This window comes from Gekko japonicus, unplaced genomic scaffold, assembly GCF_001447785.1.
Source record: "Gekko japonicus isolate JY-2015 unplaced genomic scaffold, Gekko_japonicus_V1.1 scaffold359, whole genome shotgun sequence".
Classification (NCBI taxonomy): domain Eukaryota; kingdom Metazoa; phylum Chordata; class Lepidosauria; order Squamata; family Gekkonidae; genus Gekko; species Gekko japonicus.
In genome coordinates, this window is record NW_015166431.1 from 472,919 (window position 1) to 495,092 (window position 22,174).

Sequence of the window (22,174 nt, forward strand, 5' to 3'; positions counted from 1 at the left end):
TTTCTCCAGGCAGGTAGCAACCCTAAGAATAAAACTTGGAATCTGGAGCTCGGAATGACAGCAAACATCTGGCACATCATAAAAGAATAGACAAAAGGCTTACCAGCCTGCAACCAAATCTGTTCAAGAGTTGTCCACAGTTGCATAGGCCCTTGCTTCAAAGTAGTACTGTGCATGGTTACTTCAGACATGGCCTGCTCCAGCCGTGATGCTGCGATAGAAGAAGCTCGTTGGGAGCCTGAAATATATAGGCAAACAAAACTTACATTACAACTGTAATCGTATCACTCTCCTTAAACTAACTGAAAATGGTGGGTTCATTCCTCCATCCCCTTGGAAACCAGTGATAATATGAATGCCTTTGACTAAGGGTCAAATTATATATTATTGTGAAGAGCTCATTAGTTTCACATTTGGGTTCTTTACATGACTTTCAGTCTATGGAAGCTTATGCCAGAACAAAAACTTGTTTGTTTCTGAAGTGCCATAATACTGCAGTTTGTTTTTGCTACAAAAGACTAACATGGCTACTGCTCAGGAAATATTACTTAAGAAATAAATTATTATAATTGGAAAGGAAACCAGATTGCTCATGGGCTCCTGCTCAAATATTAAATTCTGTGATAAATCATGTCAAGTGACAGGAATTCATTAAAAATAGTCCACTTAGCATCCATCAAGGAGTCACTCTGCTCACAAACAGAATTCTCTACTCAGCTATAAGACTGTTTTATTTAACATGGCTTTTAATAGTAGAGGAGCTTTTTGTATTTGTTTCTGCTGCATCCTCTAAACTACTGTTGCTTTTATTTGTTCTGCTTTTTCTCCAATAACTTAAAATTAGTTTTAATCATTTAAAATTGATTTTATTGTAAATTAATCTGTTGTTTATTCACTAAGCCAACATGAAGATTTAATAATGGAGAGGTCACAGTTTCCAGTTTCTCTTGGTGCAGATTCTGTATTACAGTGATGCAGAACTTTTACTTTTACAGTTCAATCAATAGCATGCATAGCTCTGCACACATGAGATAAATGTTGTTCACATTATCTGACACAGAGATCATCTGAGTTTCTAAGAAGTGACCCGCGTGAGAATTAAACAGCAGGCCAAGAGCAAAGCTGATGCCCTCTCCTCAACAAATTAATAACATACAACCTCATGCCAGTTTATTTCTTTATGTTATTTATAGTATATCTTTCTCAATGAAGCGGATTATATAGGACTAGGACTGGAGAAACCTGAAACAAGGCATAAGTACTAAACATAACATTTTAAACAATGCAAGAAATGGTATTGTCTTAAATTCAGTTTTATGAATGTTATATTTAAGCATGTGCATTCTATGGCTTGTTGTTGTAATAAATGCTTCATTCATTCATTCATTCATTCATTCATTCATTCATTCATTCATTCATTCTAGTAGTATAGTCCACAATCCTGTTCCCCTTTATTGAAACATTATCCTGACTGAGCCATTCTGTTATAATGCAGCCCTATTTCCTTTGTAAAAATGCCCTCCTTAAAAGTTCTGTTCTAGATAATTTTTGGAAAGCCAGAAGCGTGGGAGCTTTCCTGACCTCACCAGGCAGGCAGTTCCACAGGGCAGAGTCCACTACACAGAATGCACATGAACAGGCAGTCATTGATTTTGCCTCTTTGCAGGATAGCACCTGCAGGAGGGCCTGGTCAGATGAGCAATGTTGCCATGTTGCCAATGTTGCCAATGTTGCCAAAAAATCCTTCTTACCTTTACAGCTTCCATTATGTTGTTAGTTAACCATGCAGGCTTTTTCCTATTCCTATTTGTGCCTTTCCTAACCTGCGGTATATATTTTTCTGAGCCTCTAGGATTGTAGTTTTAAATAGTCTCCAAGCTTCCCCAATGGTTTTGACCCTTTCTACTTTTCCTTTCAGTTTCTTCCTCACATGTCCCCTCATATCAGAGAAGTTACACCTTTTAAAATTAAAAGTGGTTGTATTGGTCTTTTGGGGCAACTCCCCATTTATACAAATGTTGAACTCAACTGCTTGATTTATGGGTCACACTCTCACAACTGTTTTCTCTATACTTGTTCTCTGATTAGGTCGTGTTTGTTCACATTTGTCTTTGTATGGGATAGTCAGGATCTTTAACTAAACCCAGTAACTAATAAGCAGCCAATGGAGTGACCACAGAACTGGCATAATATGCATGCTCTGCCTAGTTCCTGATACTAACCAAGCTGCAGCAATCTGTACCAACTGGAGTTTCTGTGCTGATTTTGAGGGAAAACCTATACAGAGTACATTACAGTGTTCTAGTCTTGATGTTATCAGGCATGGATCCAGGTGGCCAGATAGGCTGAGTCAATGTAGGGGCCATCTTCCAGACTAAACTAAATTGGAAGAAAGTGTTTTTTGCAGCTGCATTATCTTGCTTCTCCAGCAGCAGTGCTGGATCCAGTATAACCCCTAGATTTTTAACCAAGTCAGCAAGGGCCAGCTGAACCCCATCAAAAGTGGGATGCATGATGTCCTTCAAGAGCTAAGGCTTACACTCCACCATTACCTCCATCTTCTCATGGCTCAGTTTCAGTCTGTTGACTCCCAGCCATTTAATCACAGCAGTAAGGAGGTAGCTCAAGACCTCTACCACATCCCCAGGAGATCTGGATACAGAGATATAGTGCTGGGTGTCCTCAGCATATTGATGACATTCAATTCTAAAACTACAAATTATTTCTCTAAGTATTTTACACAGAGATTTAACAGCATGCGGGAAAAGACTGCACACTGTGGAACCTCACGGGGCAAATCCCACACTGATGATAACTGGTCTCCAACAGCAGTCCTTTGAGTCTGATCTGTAAAGAATGATCTAAACCAACCCAAAGCATATCCCCTGATACCTACTTCTGCTTCCAAATGTTTCAGCAAGACCCTGTATCAAAGGCAGCAGATAAATCCAGTAGGAGAAACAAAGAAGCATGGCCTTTGTCTACATTCAGATGGACATCAGTGCCATCTCTGACTAGGGTTGCCAGGTGTGTTTTTCTTGGTGGTAGGGGGCTCCCGGAAGGTGTCCCTAGTGTGCGTGCGCGCAAAGTGCGTGCTGCATGCACGTCAGCCGGATGTAACGTGCTGACGACGGGCACGCTGGGGGTGGGGCCACAGCCATCTGAGGGGAAAACATAGAGTTTTCCCCTCAGATGGCTGTGGCCCCGCCCCCAGCGTGCCCGGCGTCAGCACGTCACATCTGGCTGACGTGCACACCAGGGTAGGGTTTCCCCCGGGGCCCGATTCCGCAGCGGCGAAAATCAGGCCTCCAAAGCGGGGGGGAAATCCACCCCCCGGGGGGACTTGGCAGCCCTATCTCTGACCCATAAGGCCTGAAGCCAGACTGACCAGGGCCCAGAGTACATGAGTTGACTGGATTGTGATTTTCTTTTAATTTACAATTTTAGTTTGAGTGGTCTGTGTGACCACATAAACCTCTAAGGCAGTCTTTTCTCAAATGTCTGATACTTAAGGATTTCCCCCCTAAATTATAATTGCAGGCATGCTTTATAGTTAAACCCCAAAAGCATTACTTTTAAAACATGTGCAAGACTAAACTTAGCTGCCCACAAAGGGTTCTCCTTTATTACTCTATGTGAGTCACTATGCTGGGCATACTTCTAATAGGAAGGAAACAAGCCTAGAGCCATGACTTGTGCAGAGGCACAATGGGCAACTTCCTCTGAGTCTGCCGGTATTTTGGGAGTGACTGGATGAGCCAATCAAACCTGATGCAGAGACACAAGAGAATTAGCTCCCCTCCCCCAGCAAAACCATGGGAGAGAGGCAAAGCCTCAAATAGTGACTAACATAGAGAAAAAGAAGGCAACCTCTTCCGTGGCATGTTATTCTGACACATATGAACTTTATCTCATCAATTTATTTCTCATGGCACATCACTGGGAATGAATGCCTAAGGCAAAAAACTATTTTCAGTTTTTGTGTGGGGAGATGGTCTACCTTTGTTTGCACTAGAGTATGGCCACAAGAAGCCTTTTTTAAAAAAACACCTCTTACCAGAGTCATTATCATGGGCGTCAGGAAGTGTGAGATACATGCTGTTATGTTTCTTGACTGGCGGCACCTCAGTCACACTGCTTGCTTTCTCAGAATCACTGCAAGGGAATGACAACAGCAACAATGTGATAGATGGTGGCTTACAGAAAACACAGGGTATTAGGCAGGCCTACAAAATGAGCATCAATCTGATCCAATTGCCACCAGCTCTGAAAGCTCTGAAAGCAGAAACATCTGTGTATGCAAGATAGCGGCTGTCAAAATATGCTGAAGGGAATGGTTCTGCCAAAGTGATGGGAATTGCTTGTGTCACTAGCAGCACCATTTGAGCCATTTTGACAAAGCAAACTGGCAAAGCAGGTGGTGGTAGTGGTGATGGACACACTCAGAGTAATTTGGCACATTTCAGTATAAAGTACTGCTTTCCACCTGCTGAAAAGCTGGCTCTTCATTCCCTGCTTAGTGGTGACAATTCTGTTTCTGCCTAGAATCATATGAAAAACAGAAAAGACTTTGAGTTCCAAAGGGCTCATGGCGGTGTAATCTGGGAGAACCGGGTTTGATTCTCCACTCCTCCACTTGCACCTGCTGTATGACCTTGGGCAAGCCATAGTTCTGACAAGAGCTGTCCTTGAAAAAGAGCAGTTTCTGTCAGAGCTTTCTCAGTCCCACCTACCTCACAGGGTATCTGTTATGGGGAGGGGAAGGGAAAGGAGTTTGTAAGCCGCTCTGAGACTCCTTTGGTTAGTGAAGGGTGGAGTATAATTCCAATCTCTTCTCTTCTCTTTCACCCTCCATTTTGCCCCCATAACAACCCTTTGAGGTGTGTGTGTAAAGAGCCATCAAGTTGCAGTCAATTTATGGCAACCTGACTAAGGGGCTTTCAAGGCAAGTGAGAAGCAGAGGTGGTGCGTCATTGCCTTCCCCTACAGAGTTTTCCTTCGTACCCTTCCAAGTACCGAGTCTGCTTAGCTTCCAAGATTTATTTATTTATTTTATTTTTCAACTTTCTACCTTGCCCTCCCAGTCAAGGCCAGCTCAGGGCAGCTGATCTGACATGACCAGGCTACACCATGCTGCTGTCCCTCCCCCTGTGAGGTAGGTTAGGCTGAAATAAAGTGATTGGACTAAGGTTGCCCAATGAGGATCATGGCTGTGGAGATTAGAACCTGAGTCTCTTAGATCTTAGCCTGACATACACACTACTACACCATACTAGCTCTCTCTTGCTGCCTTTAATCCTCATCGGATTCTGTCCCATTTGTAACTTTCATCTACTCTAGAATAAAATGCCCACTATTATCATCACTATGTAACAGTAATCTGCCTGGCCTACAGTGCTAGAATAAAGAAAATAAATTCACTTCCATTTAATTTGAAGCCCCTTAAATTCTGGTGCCTGAAGAGACTGCCTAGTTTGCCTGGATAGTCAGATCAGCCCTGTGGGTCACCAGCTTCTCATATCTAATAGTAAACTGGCTGTTCTTATATATTAAACATATTCCAGAAGCAAGAAGAAATAATTAAGAACTTTGTGCATTCTCCCTTTGCCATTCTTGTCTTATCTCTGTTGATCAATAGTCGGCTGACTATAGTTTGTTTTATGTCATGTTATTTTCAGGAGTTCATGTGTTTACCTGTTCATTCATCCCCCCCCAAAAAAAAATTTGTTATCCTCCTCAGGAATCATGTAGCTAGGATAATTTGTTCATATGTAAGACCTTTCTTGAATCATACAGACATCATCAGTGTATGGTTGCCAATCTCCAGGTGGCACCTGGAGATCTCCTGCTATTATAAGTTATCTCCAGATGACCAAGATCTATTCCCCTGGATAAAATGGCTGCCTTGGAGGGTGGACTCTATGGCATTATACCCTGCTGAGGCCCCTTGCCTCCTCAAACGCTGCCCTCCCTAGGCTCTACCCCCAAAATCTCCAGGAACTTCCCAACCCCAGACCTGGCAACCCTACTTCAGTGTCAATATGCTGTTTGAGTGGATAGCTTTCCACACAAAAATGCTGCTTAAGTATATGGTACAGTCACAGTATTATGGTGAAGTACAGTATCCCTGTATTTCCCATCTTGCATGAGGGAGGGTATGTACAAAGAATGGTTACCAAGTAATTAAAGATTTTTAATTAAAGGTCTGCTTCTAACTAATCAACATATTAATTGATTAAACTGACACATAACACAAATTAATTGAAGGTGCTGTTTGAAGACCTTGAAGGAAGGAAGGAGTTTCCTCTTCAGCATGTGATTGCTCACAATTTAATAAACAACCCTGCCACTCATTCTGAGAAAGACAGTCAATCACTCACATTTTCTGTTTCATCCATTATGGGTTGCTCTTAAAAGCAATAATTAACAACAACTGGTCTGTGGGCTGGGTGCTGATGGAAGGGAGCTTGTGCCTTAGCGGGGAGATGTACCAGAAGGCCTGATGGTCCCTTTCAGTTCTAAGATTCTGCACTCGCCATTTTCAAAGTGAGGCTTGACTGCAGCTAGTATTATTTCCCAGGCGCTGGTTCCTATAAAGCTGGCTGGTTATATGACACTGTCCCCTCCTAGTTTCTAACTGGTATAAAGTAACATCGCTTCATTTGCTCAGTAGTTTCTGCAAATTTCAGGTCTCTTGCTCATGCATCTATATATAGATTTAGGCAGGAATCCTGGACCTACTTACATGCTCATAAATCTCCCTGACCTCTGTAGGATTTACAAACATTTAAGTGAGTATAGAATTGCAACTTTTACATGCTTAACATTTTTTCATCCCTTAAAAAAATGACCAAAGATGATCTTTACCCTTAATGTACTACTCTTGCTCAGACAGCCTTGAAAGTGAGCCCACAACAGTCAGAGGTCCCCAACCCACTCAAAAACCTACCTGGCCATGCATGCCTATGCCGATCACTTCTGGAATTAAGAATTTTTAAATAAAGCATCCCTACTTGGAGGTAGGGTTGGTTCTATGTTCTTGTGGGTCCTAGATAGCAGGACCTTGTGGGCTTCATATACATGATGGTGGTGGCATCAATGGTGGAGCCAATAACACTAGCAGCATCAACATTTCTGTCATGTGAGAAAAGCTGGTACTTGTACTTTCAAGGAATGAACAAGGTCAATTGAATTGCTTTCTAAGTATATGCTGCCTCTCCAGAGAGTTGCTTGAGGTTGCCCAGATAGAAAAATATTGCAAGGAAACCATACAGCAACAGCAGAAACAAGCCATAAAAAGGCACAACATAAAAACAAGCCAGAAGGATTTAAAAAACCCTGTAAAACAATGTTTGGAAACATATCATGATATTAATAAAATAGTCCTCAAGTTAGAAGAAAACCAGAATAACAGCTTTAAAATATGGATGCTCTCAGTTAAAACTAGAGATGCCAGACCACCACCCCGGTGGAGATGGGGATCTCCCACCTTCAGCCACCACCTCTCTGCTGCTGACCAGCAAGGAGGAATTACCCCCCTCAAGGGAGGAATGCCAGAAATTAATCCGACATGCCTACATGACCCAGATGTGATGCAGGAATTTTGGGAGATGGCACTCTGGTTTTTGGGCAAATCTCTATGGTAGAAGCTAATTCTACCATAGAGTTTTGCCCCAAAACCAGAGCATCACCCTCTTCATGTGCCTACATCACTTCTGGGTCAAGTAGGCATGTCACATTAATTTCTGGCATTCCTCCCCAGTAAGTGTACCCCCATCCCCTGCCAGCTGCTCCAAGGGACCTAGCAACCCTAGTGAAAACCCTGAGTAAAGGAAATGTGTTTTTTTTAAGGTACCAGACAAGCCTTAAGGGGGAGGGAGTTTCCAAGGTGAGGTCCCATCACCAAGAAAGCCCTGTCTCTGGTTGCCAACTACCTCAACTCTGCAGTCAAGGGCATAGAGAGAAGGCCTTGAGAATATTTTAAAAGATTGCTTGTGTTGTGTACTGTCTCTTTAAGAGGCTAACCCTGAAGGAGAGGCACATTTCATTTACAGCAATTCTACTTAAAGAAAAACCTACCTGTGTTGTGAAACACTATATAGTGTCTGCCACAGATGCAACATATGCCTGCAAGTCACTAAAGCCTCTTCTGGTCCTTTATGCACCAACTCCAGCTTCACTTTGGTGAAGAGTAAGCTGTAAAAAAAAAGAAAGAAAGGCCACTATTAAGGTCATGGTATTTCCATCTGCTCTATGTAAGCTGTTGTGTCACACCTTCCTGTTGCCTCAAAACGGGTTCCCTTCTTCACAACCTAGAAAGGCTTTCCCCTGGGTTCCTCCTGGGCTTGGGAAGTGGTCCATTTCCCTTTTAGTCCTTGTTTCCTTTTCTGATCCTGCTTCCCTGTGATTCCCTCACACCTCCATGACACCCAACACTGTGGTACAGCTATGGTTATCAACCTCCAGATGTGGCCTGGAGATCTCCTGGAGTTACAACTGGTCTCTAGATGACACAGATCAGCTCTGGTGGATACAATGGCTGCTTTGGACAGTGGGCTTTATGGCATTATGCTGAGGACCCTCCCATCCCTAAACCTCACCTTCCCCAGGCTCCACTCCCAAATATCCAGGAATTTCTCAGTGCAGTGTTGGCAACCTTCGGTGTAGCCTGTCTCTGGGTGAGCATGCCTGCCTTGGGGAGGTGTCACTTTCAAGCCAGCTCCTCAGCCACCCCTCTTGCTTGGGGGTCCCTTGGCCTTTCTAGCCTGCCCCATACCTTCAGGAGCTCACCAGGCTTGGCCGACCCCTGGGCTTTTCAGAGGCTATCGTGGGCTGTGCCACCCCCTCCTGCCTATGGGCTTTTTTCTGCCCTTGCCTCTGGGAGCTCCCATCAATGTACTTCCTTCCGGAGCTTCTGCTGGGCAGCATCAGGTCTTGCAGGCCTGTTGCCCCCAGGTTTTCCCTTTGTCTGGGACTCTGTTGGTTTTGGCAGTGCTGCCTCCTCTCTGGGCCTTTCCCAGGCTGTCCTGTCCTCAGCCACCTCCATGCTCCTCTTCCATCCACTGCCGAGAGCCTTCTTGAGGCCTTGCAGTTCTGTTTCAGATCTCTCCCTTGCTGGTTCATTGCTGGCCTTCGAAGGCCCCGCTCCTCTGTCATCACTTCCAGCCAGGCCATTGGGAGCACCCTGCTACAGGTTAGATCTTGTGGGGCTGCCCAGGCAGCCACACCTGGTTTAACCCCCAGGACTCCCGTTTTTCAGTTAATATGTTGGGAAAATATTCTCAACTGTTGGAGCACACAGAACTTCTTCAAGTATGTGGCCCAACCTTATTACTGAAACACGAGGGTTAAGCCTTTGTCCAACATGACCACTGATTCCTTTCCTCTCCTTTGCTTCAGATTTCTCCCTCCATTGATCAAAATTAGTCAATGAATATTTGAAAATATACATAAACACAAACCAAGGAACAAACGACCATGTTAAAAAATGAGCATCTTGCTCCATGCAAACCTTAAGAACATAAGAGAAGCCATATTGGATAAGGCCAATGGCCCATCCACTCCAACACTCTGTGTCACACAGTGGCCAGAAACCAAGGGCCATTAGGAGATACACCAGCAGGGCCATAACTCCAGAATTCCTCCCACTGTTACCCCCCAAGCACCAAGAATACAGAGCATCACTGCCCCAGACATAGTGTTCCATCTATACCATGTGGCTAATAGCCACTGATGGACCTCTGCTCCATATATTTATCCAGTCCCCTCTTGAAATTGTCTATGCTTGTAGGTGCCACCATGTCCTGTGACAGTGAATTCCACATGGTAATTACTCTTTGGGTGAAGAAGTACTTCCTTTTATCCGTTCTAAACCTTCTATTTTATTTACTTTTATTATTATTTAATTCATTTATACCCCACCTTTCTCCCCAATGGGGACCCAAGGTGTCTTACATCATTCTCCTCTCCTCCATTTTTTCCTCACAACAACCCTGTGATATTGGTTAGGCTGAGTCAATGTGACTGGCCGAAGGTCCCTCAGTGAGCTTCCATGGCATTAATGTGGATTCGAATCTGGGTCTCCCAGATACTAGTCCGATACTCTTAACCACTACACCACACTGGCTCTCAAGTCCACACAGCTCTAACTGGAAGTTCAGAATCAAGAGCTATGTCTTTCTTATTGTGCTTAGAGATGGATGCTAGTATGTTCAAGGATACATTAGCTTGTATTCAATGATATCTGCTAGTGGGTGGAATAGGACTCTCTTGCCTCTTCCTTCAGTTGAAGCCCACTGAGCCCTTTCCCAATTAGGGTTGCCAGGTTGGGAAATTTCGGGAGATCTGGGGGTGCAGCCTGGGGAGGGACCTCAGCAGAACGTAATGCCATAGAGTCTACTCTCCAAAGCAGCCATTTTTCTCCAGGGGAACTCTGTAGCCTGGAGATCAGTTGTGACTCTGGGAGATCCCCAGACCCCAGCTGGAGACTGACAACCCTGTCCCCTGTTAGTTATTAGAGTGGTCATTCTGGTTTGCTCCTATGGAGAACGGGAGAAGCCTTCTACAGAATTTCTTGACTTGTGCATTGTAGCATTGTGAGCTTTGGGTGAGTGCAGGAACCCCCCTGGATACTATGTAAAGTATGTTGTGTTATATTGTATTTGTAAGTTAGTTCCAGGAGAAATAATTTGCCTGAAGAAGGATTTCTCGAAATACACAACTTTTGCCTGGGAGGTGTGTTCCATGACATTTGCTGCATCTCTTTTCTGAAAGCAAGACAGCCTACAACATTGAATCCTGTCTGCATATTTGTCTCTGTAGCTGTGGACATTCCTACAAGATTTATATTGTCATATTCATTTGTACATCTTTATGTCATTGTTATCAGTGCACTATAATCAATGAGTTGCACTAGGGTCTTTACTGTATATTATATGATTTAATCAAATAATGTATAGTAGCATATCAGAACTGTGTGTTTTGTTTGAACACCGTGATTTTCCACATTTACTCAACGTTGCCATGTTCCCCGTGTGTTTGTTGCCCACCTGGAGCTTGGCACCCCTGTCCCCAGTTTTGTTCCTGTGGCTCAGTGGATTCTCATGAACAGTATAAGGACCAACCTGCCTTTTACTGACAGAAACCAAGGCCTGATCTCTAGCAATATGCTTGTGATTGCCTAGCAATGGCCACCAAGGCCATTTGTTTCTTAAAGCTATAGGTGCTGTTCCTACCCACACCCTTTTTGAAGATTTCAGATTTTTCTGTCAGGTTTGTGGAAAGCTCTGTCTTGTCGGACCATGGGCCCAATCTCTGGATTTAAATATCCACAGATAGGCCATGTTGAGAATTAAATATATTGATATTCTAAACAGGTCAATGCATGCAAGCTCTTCTCTGCTATTATAGTGAAAATGCCTTTATATTCACCATGGGAAAGCTTTGTAAGGTGAACATGCAATGTTCAAATACAATATCCTGGGTAATTCTCTTTCAAGAGTTCAACATAATTTACTGCACTGTTTACAACTTCAAACACAGTACATGAATTTAGCATCCATATAAGAAAAGTATGAATAGGCAGAAAGAAGTGGAAGCAATAATGTCAAATAAGGGTCACATTCAGCATCGCATTTTACTAAGTGCATGGGGTATTAAGCCCTATGCACATTCGTGCAACTTTTGAATAGAAGACTCTGCTTGTTTTAGTGGTGAGGCATCAGGCTTACCAAGTACTTACCGTGATTCGGCGGGGGACACATACATCTTCCCAGGACCATTCCTGCGTGGACAACAGATTCGCCGCACCATGCCGTCGCCAGGAAGTGACGTTGGCCGACGCTCTGGCAATGGGGCTGGAAACTCGATGGTACCATCGAGTTTTCAACCCCATTGTGTCAGAGCATCACCCAGCGTCACTTCCTGGCGACGGCATGGTGCATTATAGGGAGGAATGTTCCGGCCGGGGAGCATGTGTCCCCCGATGGATTGCGGTAAGTACTTGGGAACCCTATGAGGCACAGTGACACAGCCAATATAGAACAATTTTAATTTACTGAGGCTCTTAAATGAAAAGAATTTGTAAAAAGTAATTTCTTTAGTTAATTTAATTGAATGGAGATAATTTCTTCTTGCATCTGATGAAGTGAGCACCAACTCACAAAAGCTTATGCTGAAATTAATTTTATTTATTTATTTATTTTATATAAATAAATAAATAAAATAACAAATCCATTTTGTTACTCTAAGGTGTTCCTGTTTAATTTTACTATAGCAGATGAATACAGCTGCCACTCTGGAATTAGTGAAAATATTCTCAGTATGGAACCCAATCACACCCTTAAAAATCAGCTACCATCAAGATGTAACAAGAGAGAGAAAAGAGAAGAAAAACAGGTATTTTAAAAAATAAACCCAAAACCCATTTGTTAAAAAAGAAGGTATCTCATTTTGAAAATGCTTTCTTTTATATAACTGTATGCCACTAAGAGAGAGAAGCTAAATAGGGATGCTGTGAATTTGAACTTGCTGTTTTCAAAGGTGTCAATCGCCTAGTAAATTTGCTTCATGTTGAACAGCCACAAATGCCTACCAAATGGCTTAGCATTGGGTTTTTTTTGCAGAACTGTTCATGCAAAAAGATGCTGCAAATTTATCAGTTGCTATTAGCATTATTAGGCCTACTTTGGCCCTGTTCATACGAGGCGTTTTGGGCCGGGAGGGGGACGGAATGGGGGCGGAGCAAACGGGCGCGATCCCACGGCAACATCTGGGAATCGTTGCCTGCCCGTCCGTGATCCGTCCCTACCGCCGAAAACGCGCACTAAAAAAGAACCACTTTCCAGTAGAGCGCCTCAAGCCGGGCCGTGGGATCAGCCGGCGCGTCTTTGCGTTGGTGCATCCCGGCCCCCTGCCGTACTGCGCATGCTCGAGCATGCACAGTTCGGCAGACTCCCCCTCCCATCCGACTCTTCCTCCCCGGCATCTGATCGTGCCGGGGAGCGCCGCGCCGCGGCTCGGGGGATCCGTGGGATCCCGCCGCGCGTCTCAACTTTGGTGCGGCTCAGATTAGCCGCAGTTCAGCTGTCCTTTCCCCTGCCGTGTGGCAGGGACCTTTGATGAACACCAAAGGGTAGGAATTTATTGAAACACAATAGTTGAAAAATCAGGTCTCTGCTCATGACTGGTGAACAGGACGCAAGCCAAACTAGCAGGTGTTCAAGCATCCCTAATCCTAAATAAGTCTGCTCAGAATCTTACTCATCTATTCAAAAAGGCTTACTCCCATGAAAGTGTTTTTAGGATCGCACTGTAAGTTCTTCCATCTAATCATGTATACTCTGGCACATACACAGTTAATTTCAGAAGGCCTATAGGGTTTCCTCCACTATGGGTGGAGGGATGTTGGGTGGTTACACACAAGAAGCTCTTTTCAAGTGGAAGCACTGAAAAATAAATTTTGTTTCAAAAGGCTATACTGTTCATTGTTAACTGAAGTAAAAGCATTTACCTTTAGTCTTTGGAAAGGGCTCTTTATGGACTTGTCAGTCTTCTTCAATTGCACTTTAAAAAATTATATCAGGTTGGATCCGAGGAACTACAAGCACAATGACTTCCTAGAGGTGGATTTTACCTACTCTGCCCCAAGAAAAAGCTAATGCTGAAAGCTGGGGGAACCTCATGGATAAATATCACATATTTCTTGGTATACTAACAAGGCTTTCATTTGTCTCTGTCATTCCTATTTAATTCATTTACCTTTATCTGGCCCGAGGGCTTGTTCATATTTGCTTATATTCTCCTGTTTCTTAAACAAGAACACTTATCCTATGTCACCTCTCATATTTCAACACTAAAACTCATGGCTTCTACAAGCCTCTCTTAAATTTTCTTCGTCACTGCATTATTTCTGGGGGTGTGTGTGGGAACATTCAAAGAAGCTTCAGTATTTGCATGTGTGTGTGGGAGGAGACATGAAAGGAAGTACAACTATTAGTAGCGCCTTGTTCTGCATTTTAAGGGTCATTGGACCTTGAACCCCTTTTTCTGAACTCCTCTGTAACGTAAGATTGGCAACGACATAATATGTTGTGAGAGGATTTAGAAATGTTGTTTTAGTTGTTGCAACTCAAGCCCTTTGTTGCACTGCAGGCATTACAGTAGACCCTCACTATTTATGGACTTATGACACATGATTTCACTTATTTGTGGTCTGCAGCCCAAATACCTGACGTGGATAGTCCTGAGCACGTGATCGCTTTGCACACTGGGAAAAGGAGAGCAGAAATGAGAATTCTGGCCCTGCACCCTGCTTCTGCCCCATCACCAGCTTCTCAGAACTGTGTCTACATGGGGAGGAAATATGTACCCATTTTGTCTACCTGGCTAGGTGACTTGCAACAGCACCAACCTCACCAACCTCACCTGCCCAGCCAGGCAAGCTTGGTTGCCACTGCTGCACAACTCTCTCTCTCTTTTTTAAGAGAAGCCAATGTTAGATCAGGCCAATGGCCCATCCAGTCCAACACTCTGTCACACAGTGGCCAAAAATATCAGGTGCCATCAGGAGGCCCATCAGTGGAGTAATGCTGCAGACAAGCCTGGCACTGTATGTGACTTTCCTGAGCTGAAGGTGAGGTCCTTTCCAAGGCCATTTTGGCCTACTGGTCTGCCATTCCTGGTGATCCTAGGAACAGGAGTCCTGTCAGTGGTGAGGATCTACTGTACGGCAACACACAGGAGTGAACTGTAAGCAGGATTGCTAGGCCACAGCACCAAGCCTCCAGAAGGAATTGGGGAGCATAATCTAGCACAACAGCACTGTGCCAGCATGCTTATACCACTTCCAGTTAAAACTTGAAGTGACATAGGGGATGGTCTAGCATTTTGCAAAAACTCTACAGTTTGACCATAGAGTTTTAATGAAATGCTACAGCCACTCCATGTCACTTTTGATTTTAACTGGAAGTAGTATAAGCATGCCAATACAATGATGGTGCAATGTAAGCACATTGATACACCACTGGCACACATTTGTTCACTCCCCCCCCCATTTCCTCCAGTTGGCACCCGAGGTGCCAGTGGGCAACAAGAGGGAATGCCGGGAGGCATAACTGCTGTTCTTCTTTTTTTTTTAAGTGCAGCTGGGCTGAAAATGCAATATAATTGAGGGCCAGTGGGCAACAAGAGGGAATGCCGGGAGGCATAAGTGCTGTTCTTTTTTTTTTAAGTGCAGCTGTGCTGAAAATGCAATATAATTGAGTCATAGACAATCATCTGTCAAACTGCATTTGGTTATGTGGAAGATTGTCTCCTTTCACCTATGTCCTCCCATGACAGTGTCATTCCACAGGAATAATGAAGCTGTCACTCAACAGAAGAAGCCTGGTTACTATAAGTGAGAAAGCTTTCACAAGAAATGGATCTAGTGATTAGAATTGACCATAGATTTCATCCCTCTGCCTCAGAATTCTTTTAACTGGGGAGGAGTAGTCACAGTCCCTAAGAATTAAGCAGACACAGTGATCAGAACATACATTTTAATTTAAAATGGCCCATTTACATGTTCTGAAGCATCTTACAGTAAACAGTGTGTCTGGTGCTTTTTGGACAGTCTCCCAAATGTATGAGAACTGCTTATATGTATTTGCATTCAGAAGTCCCAGTTAGATGGGAAATACCCACAAAACTGTCCCCATCTGTGTGGATGGTTAATTTAAATATATCTGTGTTGAAAAGGAGTTCCCTGGAAATAAGCATTTTTTCTTTAGCTTGCTACAGCAAAGCAGACAATTCAAAGCTGGATTCTTAATGTGTGTGTTGTGTTAAGTGCCATCAAGTCACTTCCAACTTATGGCAACCCTATAAATTAATGTCCTCTAAAACATCCTATCATTAGTAGCCATTCTCAGGTCTTGCAAACTAAGGGCCTTGGCTTTCTTTATAGAGTCAATCCATTGCATGTTGGGTTTTCCTCTTTTCCTGCTGCCTTCAACTTTTTCTAGCATGATTATCTTTTCCAATGACTCTTCTCGTGATGTGATCAAAGTATGATAGCCTCAGTTTAGTCATTTTAGCTTCTACGCTTGATTTGACCTAGAACATAGCATTAGAAAAAGTACAGAAAAGGGCAACTAGAATGATAAAAGGGTTGGAACACTTTCCCTATGAAGAAAGGTTAAAGCACTTGGGGCTCTTTAGCTTGGAGAAACGATGGCTGAGGGGGTGACACGATTGAAGTTTATAAGATTATGCATGGGATAGAGCAGGTCAAGAAAGAAGTACTTTTCTCCCTTTCTCACAATACAAGAACGCGTGGGCACTCAATGAAATTGCTGAGCAGTCGGGGTAGTACAGATAAAAGGAAGTACTTCTTCACCCAAAGAGTGATTAACACATGGAATTCACTGCCACAGGAAGTGGTGGCGGCTATAAGCATGGACAGCTTCAAGAGGGAATTAGATAAGCATATGGAGCAGAGGTCCATCAGTGGCTATTAGCCACAAGTTATAGATAGGAACTCTCAGTCTGGGGCAAGTGATGCACTGTATTCTTGGTGCTGGGGGGGCAACAGTGGGAGGGCTTCTAGTGTCCTGGCCCCACTGATGGACCTCCTGATGGTACCTGGTATTTTTGGCCACTGTGTGACATAGTGTTGGATTAGATGGGCCATTGGTCTGATCCAACATTGGCTTCTCTTATCTTCTTAACCCATTTATTTGTCTTTTTGGCAATCCACGGTATCCCTAAAACCCTCATACAACACCACATTTCAAAGGAATCAACTTTCTATCAGCTTTCTTCATTATCCAACTTTCACATCCATACACAGTAATGGGGAATACTACAGCATGATTAATTTGACCTTGGTCGTCAGCAACACATCCTTACACTTAAATATCTTTTCCAGTTTCTTCATGGCTGCCTTCCCCAGTCTCATTCTCCCTTCTGGTTGATGATGGAGCCAAGGAACAGAAAATCTCGAACTATTTCAATTTCTTCATCATCAGCTTTTAAGTTGTGTAATTCCCCAGTAGTCATTACTTTTGTCTTCTTGATGTTCAGCTGTAATTGTGCTTTGGCACTTTCTAATTTAACCTTCATCAGGACTTGTTTCAAGTCTTCATTATTTTCAACCAGTAATGTGGTGTCATCTGCATACCTCAGACTGCTAATGTTTCATCCACCAGTTTTCAGTCCACCTACATCTAAATCTAATTTAGCTTTCTTTATTATATGTTCTGCATATAGGCTGAAGAGATAGGGAGATAAAATAAATCCTTGTCTGACACTTTTGCCAACCAGAAACCATTCTGTTTCTCCATATTCTAAGTTTTGTTTTTCATATTTGTTGACATGTTAAGATTCTGATGGACTCTGCTTCTGTGGCTTGGAATAGCTGTATTGATATCACGTCTCCTGCTTATGATTTGTTTCTCCCAACTGCTCTCAGTACAGCTTTCACTTCACTTTCTAAAACTGTAGTTTCTTCTTCAAAGATTCTTCTTGGAAAGAATCTGTCATCTTTTCATCTCTTTTGTATAGTTCTTCAAAGTATTGTTCCCATTTTTTCTTTATTTTGTCCTATTCAGTTAATGTATTCCCATATTGATCTTTCAGCATGTCGAACCATGCTTTAAATTTCCCTTTGATTTCCTGGATCCTGTGGAAAAGATCTCTTGTTCTTTTTGTTGTTGTTGTTCTCTTCCACTTCTTTACACTGATCATTATAATAGTTCTCGTCTCTCTGTTTGAGTTGATGGAACATTGTATTTAGACGTTTGATTCTGCTTCTGTCACCTTTTACTTTTGCTTCTTATCTCTCTTTAGCAATTCTAAAAGTTTCACTTGTCATCCATCAAGGCTTTTCATTTCTTTTAGCTACAGGAAGAGTCTTTGCACATTCTTCATTGATAATATCTCTGGTCTCAACCCAGAGTTCTTCTGGGTTCGTGTTTACGTTTGCTTGAACTCAGTAATGCAAATCTGTTCTTTACATGGTCTTTAAACTCTTCAGGATTGTTGCTTAGGTTGTATTTTGGCACTATAAATGTTTTGTTGTTTTTCTTCAGCTTTATTCTGACCTTTGATACTAACAATTCATGGTCTGTAATGTGTCACAGTTGGCTCCTGGTCTCGTTTGAGCAGAGATAATAGAGCTTCTCCATCATCTGCTTCCTATTATGTAATCTAGTTGAATTCTGCATTGGCCATCTGGTAACGTCCATGTATACAATCATCTGTTTGGTTGCCTGAAACATGCAAGGAACAAATCTTCACTAAATTCTATGAGATGCTGTCCTGCTTCAGTTCATGCTCCTAGCCCAGATCTTCCAACTCTATTTGATTCTGCTTTGTTTCCTCCTTTTGTGTTCCAGTCACCTATGATTATCAGCACATCTTGTTTAGGTATGTGATCAGTTTCTTCCTGGACACTTACACAGAAGCATTCCCTGGACAATGAAGTGTTCTTATGCCCATGCCAACCATTAGCTCCCCTGGCCTAAAAGGACTATAAAAGCTTCCAGAGTAGGGAACTACAGTCTCTGCTGTGTCTTGTGTTTTCTGGCTCTTGCTTTATGGCTGCCAAGGGCCCAGCATTGATACCCAAATTCTGTGTAAATTAAGCAAGACCACATTGTTTGCTTGTCTGGCACAACTTATTCTGTATTTGTAGTCATTTATTTTCATTGTATGATTAAAAAAGGAAAAAATCTGCCAATGGATTACATGTACATACAAATACATGTAATGAAGCTCTAATGTTTTTAGTTTTAATGAAAAGGAAAAGCACACTGCCTTGAAATCCAAGGAGGAAGGCCGAGAGACCTGTGTAATAGTGCAAATGGTCCTTTTAGGAGGGTTGGATTTTTTTTGACATTTAGTGTGAATAACTGTTATTGCTGTTAGCAGCAATAGTTTGCTTTAAAAATGTCTGTTATATATAAGGACTCATCTTTGTATTAACTATACATATACCAGCCATCTTTCCAGCAGAACTCAGAGTGTTTGTGGACCTTGAAATCTTTTTAGAGAAGCTGAGAAGCTCACACATTTCTCTTCCTTGACCTCTTGGCTTACATGGAGTTCTTTATTTTTTAAAGACAGGGAGCACAGACTCTCTGGATAAATATAAAATGCCTTTTTCATTTTCATATTGCTTTGACATGATGAGTAAAGCAAAGCATTAGTCTTATAAATGCTCTCCCACCAGCATGAAAATAAGTAGTTTCCCTTTTTCATAGAAGGTATCAAGAAAGCAGCAGACATTTTCCTCCGAATATTTCCTTTCACTGAGAATATTCCCTTTCACTCTGAATATTCCCTTCCAACCTGGATGCAGTTCTTTGCATTTTACTGTAAGCTGCTTCCAGAGTTGTAGGAATGTCTTGCTGAGAACTGTGAGGACCCAGTCATGGAGTTCTCCGCACAAGGCAGAGTCATTTCCACCAATTATAATGCAGTGTGGATATTAAAAAATATTTGGTAAACACATATTTTTCATCTGGACACTTCCTGCTCTTACCACTGCCCCCTTTGTGTAACCTCTTGCAGGAACTGGTCACCTAGAGATTTCCATGGATCCACAATAACAATGAGAGACATTATGACATTGTGCTCCACTGTTGCTTGTGCAGATAGGCTGTTGGTGCCAAAGTGGTCCAATTGCATTGTATCATCTTGTTGGTATTGTTCCTACATGGTACAAAGAAGCTGTCCAAAACCAGCCAAGGATATAACAGATTACAGTGAAAAGCTCTGGAATTGTGCCTGGAGTGGGGATCAGCCAATGGGGGTGGGGAGAAGGATGACACAGAAACCATACTGGGAAGAATCGGTCACAACTTTATTGATTACATGTTCCTCTGGCCTAGGTTGGGGACAATGCATGCGGTTGACAGCCCAATTGCTGCCAGGAGGGAAGATAGTTGGTATTAGGGATAGAAGCAGCAGAAACCATTATTCCTGCCCATCACCATCCTCCTGGGTCCATGGTCCATACATCAGCCTTGAGGTTCACTGTTGTGTACCCCACTCCCCCAGAGCCCCTTAAAGGGACCCCCTTTTGGTCATGCAGGAAGTCCATCCTGCACACCTGCACCATATTCCCCAGTCAATGCCTAAGCATCACAGGAGGCAGGAACCTAGCTCACCTGGCTCCACCGAAAAAATTGTTTTTTCGTTTCTCCAAAATGTTATGCTGTAACAGCCTGGGAGAGTTTGGAAGATTCAATTGTGTGTTTAAAATGGAAAGGTACACTAGCCCTGTGTAGCCTATATATGACGTCATCATACGTAAAAATTTCCCTCCTCTTTTTGTAGCAGGTACTCATTTGCTAGTTAAGTGACACACCCCTAATGTAGCCAATCCTCCAAGAGCTTACAGTAGCTCCTTTAAGAAGAGCTCTGTAAGCTCTTGGAGGATTGGCTACATTAGGGGGTGTGGCCTAATATGCAAAGGAGTTCCTGCTACAAAAAGAGCCCTGCACGGTAAAATCATCCCTCCAAATTCATTTTCTCAATAAATATAGCTAGAATGTTTTTGCTTTCCTTGTTTATAAAAGTAACACGTCTCTGCACATTTCTTTAGAATGCAAGAGAATTTCAAAATGATTTTCAGCTTAATTAGAACTTTACTGTTTTTTTTCCAAGCCTTCCCAAAATCTATGCCAGACAGGACATGACACACAGAGGGTTGCTCCTCTCACCTTGCTTTCTGAAATGTATCCTAAGAACCTAATTTCATATCACAAGAAACTATTCATTTCATTTATGAAATGAAATTCACTTATGGCCTGAACACAGAACAAGGGAAACGTTGTGAAGCTAAATGTCTATGGCAATATCCAGCAAGACCATTCACTGAGAAACAGAGGAGGTTGGTTGCTTTCCTTCCTTCTGTGATTACAAAGGCAACTTGCCAGTAGCCTGAATAAAAACCTCTGTTCGGACTCACAGCAAGGTCTGTTGTGAAGCACAATGATGGAGGACGCTGATTGAATTAATAGGATTAAAAAATAATTTAGCACTATGAATCATTCATATGTCAAAATTAGCTGTTTTCATAAGCAAAGTAGGAGTCTTATGCTGCAGTTTGGTACACAGGTTTACTTCTAGAAATCCTACTGAGGTGAGGTTGGCTTCACACTTTACATGGGAAACATCTCACCATGCATTAAGTGGTATCACATTGGTGCTCCCTGCTGTGAATAGATGGGTGACAGATCAAAAGCTTTTAACAGCTGGTACACACGTTTCTATGCCATGACTTTTTTTTGTTTAAGAATGTGTGTCTCTCATTCACATCTTTTGCTGTGGGTAGCACCAGAGTTTCACCAATGATGATTATGTTTGCAACATAAAATGCAAAGCCACTCTCAAAGCAGCTACACACTTTGTACACCAAACAGGGGAGCCATATCCTAGCCAGAGCTCCTGGACAGGTGTTAAGCATCTGCCACTCACAGTTTATGTGAGTGCTGTGAGAATGTGACTGTGGAGTAAAGCATAGAACTACTTGGTACTAAGAGTCTTTTCTGGACATCATACTCTTTCCTTGTTAGTATATTATTTACAGCATCCACAGCAAGACAGATGTCTATCCCCATGTAAAGGAAACAAGCAAACCTATCCATGCTACCAGGGAATAACTTTCTTCTCCTATGGCTGGGACATGTGTACAAGCACTGGACTGAACAAACACAGAATCTCCAAGAAAAGGAAAAAAATGAAGGGAAAGAAGAAAGGAAGGGAAATAAAGAGTATACAAAATGGTGGTGGGGGACACCATCCAGTTGGTTTCCATAACGCTAGTGTATCTGGCATGCTCACAGCAAAACTCTGGTGCTGGGATAAAATTATATCATGCTGTACATCGATGGGTCTTGCAAGCATTGCAAAATCCCAGAGTATTTGCTTCTTATAAGCCTCACCAATTAATTGAAGGCCAAATTTTGATCTGTGATTTGCGGTTTGGATTATTAAATTACCCAGTTTAATTTATTAATGCTTACAGTACTGCTGATGGCCTTTCATGTCACTTCTTGCCCTAGCATTTAGAACTAACAATTAAGTAACAATGTCAGGCAGGGCAGAAAGGAAGGATTCGTGGTTCTCTCAGTTGCTTATGACTTCTATTTATCTCAGTGGTACATTGCCAGAGATAAATGCAACA

At 42.6% G+C, this 22,174-nt stretch overlaps 1 protein-coding gene across 1 annotated transcript in view; it reads right to left on the reverse strand.

Annotated features, from left to right (window-relative positions):
- The window catches only part of TTC7A (tetratricopeptide repeat domain 7A), a 224,768-nt gene that overhangs the window by 67,074 nt on the left and 135,520 nt on the right, over nt 1-22,174 (reverse strand). Inside the window, exons 16-18 of the mRNA XM_015411853.1 lie at nt 8,080-8,196; nt 4,058-4,155; nt 104-238 (exon numbers count right to left, since the gene is read on the reverse strand). Of these exons, the coding sequence (XP_015267339.1) occupies nt 104-238; nt 4,058-4,155; nt 8,080-8,196 (350 nt within the window). The remainder of the gene's footprint in view (nt 1-103; nt 239-4,057; nt 4,156-8,079; nt 8,197-22,174) is intronic.